The sequence below is a fragment of the Arachis ipaensis genome, chromosome B06 (genome assembly GCF_000816755.2).
Source record: "Arachis ipaensis cultivar K30076 chromosome B06, Araip1.1, whole genome shotgun sequence".
Lineage (NCBI taxonomy): Eukaryota > Viridiplantae > Streptophyta > Magnoliopsida > Fabales > Fabaceae > Arachis > Arachis ipaensis.
The window spans coordinates 113,161,104-113,171,416 of record NC_029790.2 but is presented as its reverse complement, the minus strand read 5'-3'; the positions used below and the strand labels follow the sequence as shown (position 1 = coordinate 113,171,416).

The window sequence follows — 10,313 nt, the reverse complement described above, 5'->3', positions numbered from 1 at the left end:
TTTGTCTTTTCAGTGTCGGATTCTGGATCCGTTATTAGTTGTGAATGTAGGCATTAAGTTTGATGAGTTTGGAAAACTCTAAATTAAATTAGTGATGACTAAACATTATTAATATGATTAATTGTAAAATTATTAATTTGATTTTGGTTCATATGTGTTAATTAAATAATTTTGCAGTGCAGATTTTGCTATTGGGCCGAATATTAGCAAGCCCAATATGTTGAAGAATTTCAGCCTAGTACAAAAATGTTTAAGTTGTTATGGCTGAAGAAATAATTTATTAATTGGGCCAGAATTATGTTGAACAAGCCCAAAACAATTGTTGCCCTAAGACCATTAAAGCTTGGTCCAAAAATTTGATGAAGAGAAAGCAAATCTGCATGCTTTGTTCGGTCACCTCTTTCTCTCTTTAGTTGGAATTCAAATTTTTATGAAATAGTCTTAATTGCCTTGGTAACATGAGAGAGAAAATGTAAATGTGATTTGATGGTAATTAAATGTGAGCTACACGTTACAAGGCAGAAAAGAAAAGGGAAGTAGGTTTTTAATTGAATATAATTGATTTTAATTCCTTTTTTTATTTCATTTGGAAGCCATTTCTTTCTTCTTTCTCATTTCTCTTCTTACCTTCAGTCACCTCACTGTCAGAGAAGAAGATGGTAGAAGCAAGTAATCTGAAGAAAGGAAGCAGAGGCTAGGCATGGTAATGTAAACCTAACTCATTTTCATTTTCTTCTTTAATTACATTGCAAGTTTTTCTCTGTTCTCTCTCCTCTCTCTTTCGGTCATTTCAACAGAGAAAGCATGGAAGCTAAAGCTAGCCACCAAAGAGATGAAGATGCAAGCTACAAGACCATCACAATGATGGTAAGAAAAAGAAAACTAAAAGTATGTTGTGGCTAAGATTCTCATCACTTGTCGTAAGATTTGGTGAAGAGATCTTAGCTTCTCCATACCAAAAATGGTTGAAGAAGATTTTGGTCAGAAAAGAAGATCCTTGGAGGGATGGCTTGTTTCTGATTCTGCTCAACCACCACATGAGGTAGCTATAGTGGCTACGTGATGGAAGATGCAGAGATTGGAGCAGATGAATCTATCATCATCATGAAGCATCAAGGGTCAGGAGTTCATCTTGGAAAACAAGGCAAGGATGAAGGGCTCGGATTGATGAAGATTGGTGATCAAGGAAGGACTAGAGGTAATTGCATGTTGGGTTTTGCATGAGTTATCTCTTCTCTCTCTTTGGACGAACCGGTTCTGGTTGAAGAAGAAGAAGATTGGCTTGGTTTGTTTGGTTTCAACCTTGGAGGCTTCTCCCTATAAGTAAGGGTGAACAGTCAGGGTTTGATTCAAGGAGTGAGAGTGCAAGGCACAGAATTCTCATAGCTACCTAAGCTAACAGAAGTTCTTCTCCTTCAATGTTTTTATTTTGTAATTTTTCTATTTAATTTTGTCATGTCTTGAGTCTCATGGAAAAAAGGCAAACAGTGAGGTTTATAATGAAAATCCATAGAGTGGAAAAAGGCAGAGAGTGCAAAATTAAAAGATAAAAAAGCCATAGATGTCCTTAGAGGTCCTTTGTACATCTTTATTGTGTTTCATGATTCTGTGGGAATTCCCTTGCAAGTTGGGTTAGCACTTAGCAGTTGAAAGCTTGGCTGTGACCAAGTCAAGTTCAGGATTGGCGTTTAGATTCTGGACTTGTCCTGGATAGGAAGGGTAGTTCTTAGGGAGAATTGGTGTTTGTAATCAAGAATGATTATAGTGAAATTCCATCATTGTTTTGATGGAGACTGGATGTAGGCTGCCTTGCACTTAGCAGCTGAACCAGGATATATCTTGATGTAATTCTCTCTCTCTTCTACTCCATTTTTGTTTCTGCTGCCCAGGAGATAAAACTGAAAAATATCTCGTGCTGATTGACAGACAAAAAGAAAAGTCTCGTGGCTGGGTACGAGACAAAAGAAAAAGTCTCGTGGCTGGTTACGAGACAAAAAGGCAAAAAGTCTCCAGAAGTTGTTTCAAAGACCAGCAAGTGTTATTAAGTGAAAAAGGGGCTAAGATTCAACCCCCCTTCTCTTAGCCACTGAAAACCATCAAAGTTAAACCACATTAATATTTTTGTGTCAATTTAGTTATTCTACTCGTGAAATTCTGCTTACTTTTTAAGAAGTGATATTAGAGCTCAAAATTATATTTTTAGTCAAATTTGTTAAGAAAATATTTGACACAATAAAAAAGTTATGGTGCGATTCTTTTGAAAATGATTTTAAGTATTAACCAATATGGTTAATTTTATATTAAGTATAAATTTAAGTGGAGGTTTGTTAGTTGTGATTTAGAATGTCAAAAATTTGAGAAAAAATCAAGTCAAGGTAGAGATCATTAGATTTTTTGTATTTGATTTTTTATGTTTAAAGTAGATGACTCTTGAACACAGTCATAATCGTCTTCTCTGTGAAAAAAAGCTCTTTCCTTTCTACGAAAAAAGGTAAAGCTATGATGGAAGGTTACTACCGCCATTTAACCTTGATAGCAGTAACCCTAATTTCTCTTTTCTCTACTCTTTCATTTTTCTTTCCTTTTTCACCAATGCTTTCTTTTTGCTAAGGAACCTTCAATCAATACGGGTTCAAATGCTTTTATTGATAATAGTTTCAGGAATTGGAAGAAAGTAAATAGTGGAAAAGAATGTGCTCTTTTGAATCACATTGGCAAAGGTCCCAACTCATTCCATCATAAGGCGCTCAAATCATGTGATGATTTGATGAAACAATCACAATATATCGACAAGCTTCTTCATAAGCAAACATCAAAAGAGATTAAAAATAATCGAATTCGACTAGGAGCATCTATAGATTGCATTAGATGGTTGACATTTCAAGGTTGCTCCTACAGAAGACATGATGAAAGCCAAAGTTTAAGCAACAGAGGTAACTTTTTGGAAATGTTGAAATTTTTGGGATCTTACAATGAAAGAGTGAAAAAGAATATTTTGAAAAATGCTCCAAAAAATGCTAAGTATACTTCAAATGTTGTTCAAAAAGAAATTCTACATATTCTTGTTACTAAGGTGAGAAATTCAATTAGAGAAGAGATTGGAGATGCCAAATTTTGTATTATTATTGATTAAGCTAGAGATGAATCTTAAAAGGAGAAAATTATCATTATTTTGAGATTTGTTACTCTAGATGGTTTTGTTAAAGAGAGATTCTTTGATCTTATGCATGTCACTGATACTTGTGCAATAACTTTAAAGAAAGAATTGATTTCTGTCCTTTCTCATTATAATCTCCAAGTTGAAAATATTAGGGGTCAAGGGTATGATGGTGCTAGCAACATGCGGGGTGAGTGGAGTGGTTTGCAAGCTTTATTTCTAAAAGATTATCCACAAGCATATTATGTATATTATTTTGCTCATAGGTTATAATTAGCACTGGTGGCAGCTTCAAGAGAGGTACTTCAGATTCATGAATTTTTTACTCAATTAAACTCTATTGTCACTATTGTTAGTACTTCTTCAAAAAGACATGATCAATTACAAGAAGCTCAAGCAATTGAAAATGTAAACTTGGTTGCTCAAAATGTATTAAAAACAGGAAAAGGTGTGAATCAAGTAAGCATTTTACAAAGAGTTGGGGATACTCAATGGAACTCTCACTTTAATTCTATTTGCAGTTTGGTAAAAATGTTCACTACTACCAACATTGTTCTTAATAATATTATTGAAGACGGAACAACTTATGCACAAATAGGTGAGGCTTATGGTGTTAGTAAAATATTATTGTCGTTTGAATTTGTTTTTACTTTGCACTTGATAAAAGAGATTATGGGAATCACTAATGTTCTTTGCCAAGCACTGCAACAACAATCTCAAGATATTCTTAATGCAATGCATATTGTTTTTACATCGAAGTTATTTCTTCAACAATTAAGAGATGATGGATGGTGCAATTTTCTTGCAAATGTTAAACATTTTTGTGAAAAGCATGAAATTGAAGTCCCTAATATGAGTGCACAATATGTTTTTTTGGAAGAGGTTGATCTCGTCAACCAAGTGTGACAGTTGAGCATCATTATCGAATAGATGTATTTTTGGCAACAATTGACTCTCAAATACAAGAGTTGAATAGTAGATTTAATGAGCAAACAATAGACCTTTTGACTTTGAGTTGTGCTTTGGATTCTAAAGACAATTTCAAATCATTTAACATTGAAGAAATTAGCAAGTTAGCAGAGAAGTTTTATCCCTTTGATTTTCCTTTTAATGAGCTAAATATTTTCAAATCCCAGTTGCAACATTATCAGCATGATATACCAAATCATTTAAAAGGCGTTGGTACACTTTTTAAATTGTGCAACAAGTTGCAAAAAATAGGAAAATCAAGAACTTATCACATGGTTGATAGATTAATACGTCTTGTTTTGACTCTATCAATGCCTACAGCAACAACATAAAGAGCTTTTTCAACAATGAAAATTATTAAGACAATACTCCGAAGTAAGATGGCTGATGAATTTTTTGCAGACAATTTAGTCATCTATATAAAAAAAGAATTAGCAGCTATTTTTGACACAAATTCAATAATAGATGATTTTGAAAATAAAAAAAACGTCAAATAGCCTTTTCATGATATAAAATTGTAAGTGGTAACTTTTATATATTATTGTTTTACTTTGATTGAGATTATATATTTAATTTTTTTTTAAATTTTATCATTAAAAATAATAATATAAAATATTTTTAGTAAGTTATTAAACACCGTCTCCCTAAAAGTTCATAAACGAGCTTGTGTGGTGCCTTCAATTAAAGAACCACTTCCATTACTGTGCGACAATAATGGAGCCATTGCACAAGCAAAAGAGCCAAGATCACATCAAAAATCTAAGCATATCTTGAGAAGGTATCATTTGATAAGAGAGATCGTTGAACGTGGAGACGTTGAAATTCAAAAGGTTGCTGGGAAGGATAATGCAGCAGACCCATTCACTAAGGCACTTGGATCAAAAGAGTTTGATAAGCACATGTGGGAATTGGGATTGAAATATATGACTGATTGGCTCTAGTGCAAGTGGGAGATTTTGTTGGAAATACATGTATGCCCTAGATCCAATCTGTCATTGGCTCTAGTGCAAGTGGGAGATTGTTGGAGATAAGTGTGTATGTCCAACAAAATACTATTGTGAATTATTATTATTATTATTTCTTTTTATAAGAATAAACTTTTATAATTTATGATAGTGTCCTTAATTAAAATTAGAAATGAATAATTACGATAGAGATCGTAATAATGAGATATACGTTTTTTGAGTACTTTTAATTTAAATTATTCTTAATCGTAGAATCACTAAAAATGGGACATTAGTGATTCAGATATATATATATATATAACTATTAAACTGACTCACTCTAAGAATTCCTAATGGTTATAGTTACCGTATATTTGTCAATAGGATATTCTTATGATGAACATAATATTAGAATTTTCCTTTGACTTGCGACTATCATAGTAATTGACAATGTATTTGTTATACTTTGATTCCGGACACCTAACACCCTACGGTGTTAGTTGAATGGACATTGGGTATGATTTAAATACTTGTAGAATTAATGATTAGTCAAAATGGAATCCATCAATTATGGTAATGAGTTTGAGCCACTACTAGAAAATTAATTATTACAGACGGATATTTCCGACGGATTTTATCCTACGGAAATACAGATGAAATTTCAGAGGAATTTTTTGTCGGAAAACAAAAAAATGAATTAGCATAAATTACAGACAGAAAAGAAAATCTATCGATAATTCTGTCGGTAAAATTATTTTTTTTCGTGAAAAATGATTACAGATAGAAAATTCGTCTGTAATTAAACAGACAAAAAACTACATTTTATTAAATTATTACAGACGGATTTTCCGTCTGTAATTTAAAATTTTCCGTCGAAAATAATAAGTTAAACCTATCATTACCCGAGTTCCATTCACAGCACACAAATCAAACCTAGCATTCCTCACCCTTCTTCTCCGTCAACGACTCAACGGGCTACTTCTTCTTCTCCTTTCTTCACCCACAACGTCACCGCCGGCCACCCTAACTGCCGCAGCCACCTTCTTGTCTCTTTTCATAGTGCTTCAATTTTCTAGCTAGCTCCTTATTATTTATTTTTTAGTTTTGAAATTCGTAAATATTTTGATCATCGGTTTGGGCACTTTGCATTTGTGTTGCTGATCTTATCGGCTTCTTCCACATCCTCGATCTGATCGTTGTATCATTCCCTTTCAGATCTGATTACTGATTTCCGTTCCTAATTTCAGTCTTGCTAACCCTAAAATTCATAACATACTTTGGGATCTCATCAACGGAATCTTCCCCTCTAATTTGTTAAATGGATATCAAATTAGGGGCGAAGATCGAAATCACTTGATTTTATTTTTCATTGAGGAACTATTAGCTACTCTAGTGGCAAAAAGATTAAAGTATGCATGAGTAATGATTCGTGTGGGTATCTGCTTGATCATAATTGCTTTGCTTTGGTGTGCCTTTCAATCTCTCAGGCAAATGCAGCTTCCGGAATGGCGGTCCATGATGACTGCAAGTTGCGGTTTTTGGAGCTCAAGACAAAAAGGACTCACAGGTTCATAGTTTTCAAGATTGAGGAGAATCAAAAGCAAGTCATTGTGGAGAAGCTTGGTGAGCCAGCTCAAGGCTACAAAGATTTCGCTGCTTGCCTCCCTCCTAATGAGTGCCACTATGCTATATATGATTTCAAGTTCTTATCCGAAGGCAATGTCCCCAAGAGCAGGATTTTCTTCATTGCTTGGTAATTAGATGTTTGCTTGTTTGTTTGTTCATATGCCTGCTGGTTGCTTTTGCTGTTGATTGATATTAATTTGATTTTCGTGTGCCTTTGTGCCTTTGTGATATTAATTTGATATTCTAGTTATAAATTAATCTCTAAACAGTTGCAGTTGGAAATGTACTTGTTGGAGAGCAAGGCGGGTGCCATAGTTTGCGTGCTTTTGTCCCTTTTCTTCTTGGGGACATGGCCTTCTATCTTGACTTTGTTAGAGAGGCGATGGCATCTTCCTCAGCATACTTATCTTGATTACTCGCTCACCAATTTTCTTGCTGCTCTTTTCATTGCATTCACAGTTGGTGAGATAGGCAAGAGCACACCAAGTGAGCCAAATTTTTTAGCTCAACTTGCTCAGGTGAGTCTCTTAAAAAATGGCTTTGTAAAATCTACGTCCTTGAATGTTTCAGATTTTCCAAAAGCTCTATGTTTTGGATCCCTGATAGTTACACACTAACAAAGTTCATATGCCTACAATTGGTTCAATAATTTGCTTATGTGCAGGATAATTGGCCCTCTGTTCTGTTTGCAATGGGGGGTGGTGTAGTCCTAAGCCTTGGGAATCTGGCCTCGCAATATGCTTTTGCTTTTGTTGGGCTGTCAATTACTGAAGTCATCACTGCAAGCATAACTGTTGTTATAGGTATAAATTAACTGATCACACAAAAATTATAACATATTCAGAATAATGCAGTTGAACATACTGTGTCAGGATGAGTGTGCTTATGCTACGATCTTATGTTACTTGCAATAATTGTTACTTTGTTAGCTTGCTTTCTCACTGAAATTTTGCTGCACTATCTTGTTCCAACTCTGACAGGCACAAGCTTGAATTACTTTTTGGATGGAAAAATCAATAGAGCTGAGATTCTTTTTCCTGGAGTTGGTTGCTTTCTGATTGCAGTTTGTCTAGGTTCTGATGTTCATTCTTCGAATACTGCTGATAATAAAGTCAAGCTCAGCAATTTATCAAGTGATTATAACGCTGGATCAGTGTATGTGTTGTTAGTTACAATTAATTTGATACGTGAACGTGACTATTGATTATAGACGTTAGATAGTTGCTCCTTTAATGACCGATTATAATTGTATCTTGATTTTGACCTTGTACTTCTTTCATCCTTGTGCACCATTGCCTTAAGGAAATTATTATCAAAGCCTCTATTTTAGCTTCTCTTTGGAAACAAAATTACCAAATGCCTATGCTTTGGGAACTTAGCAGTGATTATGTACAATAATCTAAATTTGTGAAAGAAATTGTTAGAGTGTACTAAAAACCTAGTCAACCAAATCAATTAATGTTACAAGCAGAAGCAGTAACTCGGCAAATGAGGAGACTCTTTTTCTGTATTATTTTTCTTCTATGAATTGCATTTCTTAAAGACCATTTTAAGTCCAGTCTGCAGTTCACTGTTCCTAAGGATCATTTATTTCCATCTATTTTTGTTAATTTTAACATTCTACTTTTGGAAGTCAAAGAAATCCAGTTGGTTTGAATTTTGGTTTCTAAATGACTACTATTTGACAAATGCCATGTTCATTGTTTGTACTCTTCAACATATTTTCTTTGCTAGTATTAGCATCCATCAGTTCTAGTTCTATTGTTTCAGTTCAGCGTTTCTTTTTCCATGTAATGATTAGCATAATGTGAATCTAATGAGCAAATTTTCTTCTTTTCCTAGGGACTCTTTCACAGAGGGAGGTAAGAAGCTCAGATAAGGTGTAATTTGCTATCTTCAACTTATGTTTTAGGCATTCAAAGTTAAGTTTTAAGGTGAAACATTCCCAGCAATTATTTTCTGCATGAAATGCGTTATTATACAAATGCTATATCTACCTTAGTTGCCCTTTATTTTGATTTCTTTTAAGATAAAATTGTATCACTATAATATGATTCACATTGTGGCTGACCATTTTCGTGCACAAACTCATTTAGGTCTTGACGTGATTTGCACTGATAGGACATTGGTCTTTTATGAGAAGCAAGAGAACTTGTCAAAATTATGGGATATTCTTGCAATTTATGCTTGGCTAGATAAAGATGTTGTCTATGGTCAAGGTGAGTTTTTATACAAGTGGGCCACTTGAATCTCACTTATTTGATTCTTTTTTTTTATTATTATTATTTTATAGAGAGCAATATTATATTTTGATATTCCTATTGATTTAAGTTTGAAGATCACAGAAGATCCTATTCCTATCCCAGTATTAGTGATAATTTCATGTAACTGCTTTTTATTGTTCTTTTTATTGTCAAAAGGTGACTATTCCACAAGTATGCTTGAATTTGAACAAAAAATAATTTATTATGTTAACAATACTAATTTTTTTAATGAAGCAGAGGAATGAATTTTTAGTTAAGAAGCAAAGGAATGAATTTGCCTGGCTATCCTGAAACAAAAGGAATCCTTACTAACTTACAAGCATGTCAAATTTAAAGACAACACTTTTCTTTTTCTATGCTCTCTCATTAATCAATACATACAGGAGAATACTATGTATGCCATATGTTCTTTTCTTCTTCCTTATACTTTCTCTCTTTCTCCTTCCTTTTTTATTTTATGGATTATTATATATATTATATTAGTATTTCATATTGTTCTAGCTAGACAAGCAAATCGGTTGCTTATCATTTGTGAATCTGATTCTGGTGAATTTAAAAATGGTAATTATTTCATTAAGTAATAAGTATCATTCATTTAAAAGTAGGTGTATTTCCTGTAAAAGCTTCTAAATTTGAAAGGAGATGATGGTTTCAGAATGAATGAAGTGCTTGTGTCATTGTTGCCAAAGATGTTCATGGAAATTCCTGAAAGTTTAGGCACATCTATAGAGGTGTTAATACTATATATATATATATATATATATATATATATATATATATATAGCTTTTCATGGTTCAAGTGAATTTGAATTTTGTTCTAACTGTCTTGATTCTTAACAAGGACTCCTTGCAGGCACCTATTGACCACTGGATGGAGCAATTTTGTGATCCAGAAGAAGCTTGTAGCTGGTGATTCCATTGTGTTCTTGAGAGCTAAGGATGGTGATCTGTGTGTTGGGATACAGAGGGCCAAGAAGGTGGTAGTTGGAGGTGGCGAGGTGTCGGTGTCATTGGTGGTTGAAGCTGTGAGTTGTGGTGTTAATGGAAGGCCATTTGAGGTTGTGTACTATCCAAGGGGAAGCTCACCTGAGTTTTGTGTTAAGGCCTCAATTGTGAGAGATGCAATGAAAGTGAGGTGGTGTTTTGGGATGAGGTTCAAGATGCCCTTTGAGACTGAGGATTCTTTTAGAATCAGTTAGTTCATGGGAACCATTTCTTCTGTTCAGCTTCTTGATCCCATTCATTGGCCTAATTCTCCATGGCGTCTTCTACAGGTACATCTTTTAATTGCTATTGTCAAATTTCTAATGAACCTAGATTTGTTTCTTGGGTTAATTTTGTCATGAGATATTT

The 10,313-nt window shown here is 33.9% G+C and overlaps 1 protein-coding gene across 12 annotated transcripts in view; it reads left to right on the top strand.

Annotated features, from left to right (window-relative positions):
• The window catches only part of LOC107604929 (probable ureide permease A3), a 16,524-nt gene extending 6,216 nt beyond the window's left edge, over nucleotides 1-10,308 (top strand). The window contains exons 1-9 of one of the 12 annotated variants that reach the window (XR_002349238.1): nucleotides 5,973-6,129; nucleotides 6,558-6,823; nucleotides 6,966-7,214; nucleotides 7,361-7,499; nucleotides 7,677-7,851; nucleotides 8,539-8,558; nucleotides 8,793-8,915; nucleotides 9,566-9,691; nucleotides 9,814-10,035. Coding sequence is in view for 8 of the 12 variants with exons in the window: in XM_021104819.1 (XP_020960478.1) it covers nucleotides 6,978-7,214; nucleotides 7,361-7,499; nucleotides 7,677-7,851; nucleotides 8,539-8,558; nucleotides 8,793-8,915; nucleotides 9,801-10,159 (1,053 nt within the window). In the remaining 4 variants the exon portion in view is untranslated. The other 11 variants (XR_002349239.1, XR_002349240.1, XR_002349241.1 and 8 more) reach the window with 11 other exon arrangements.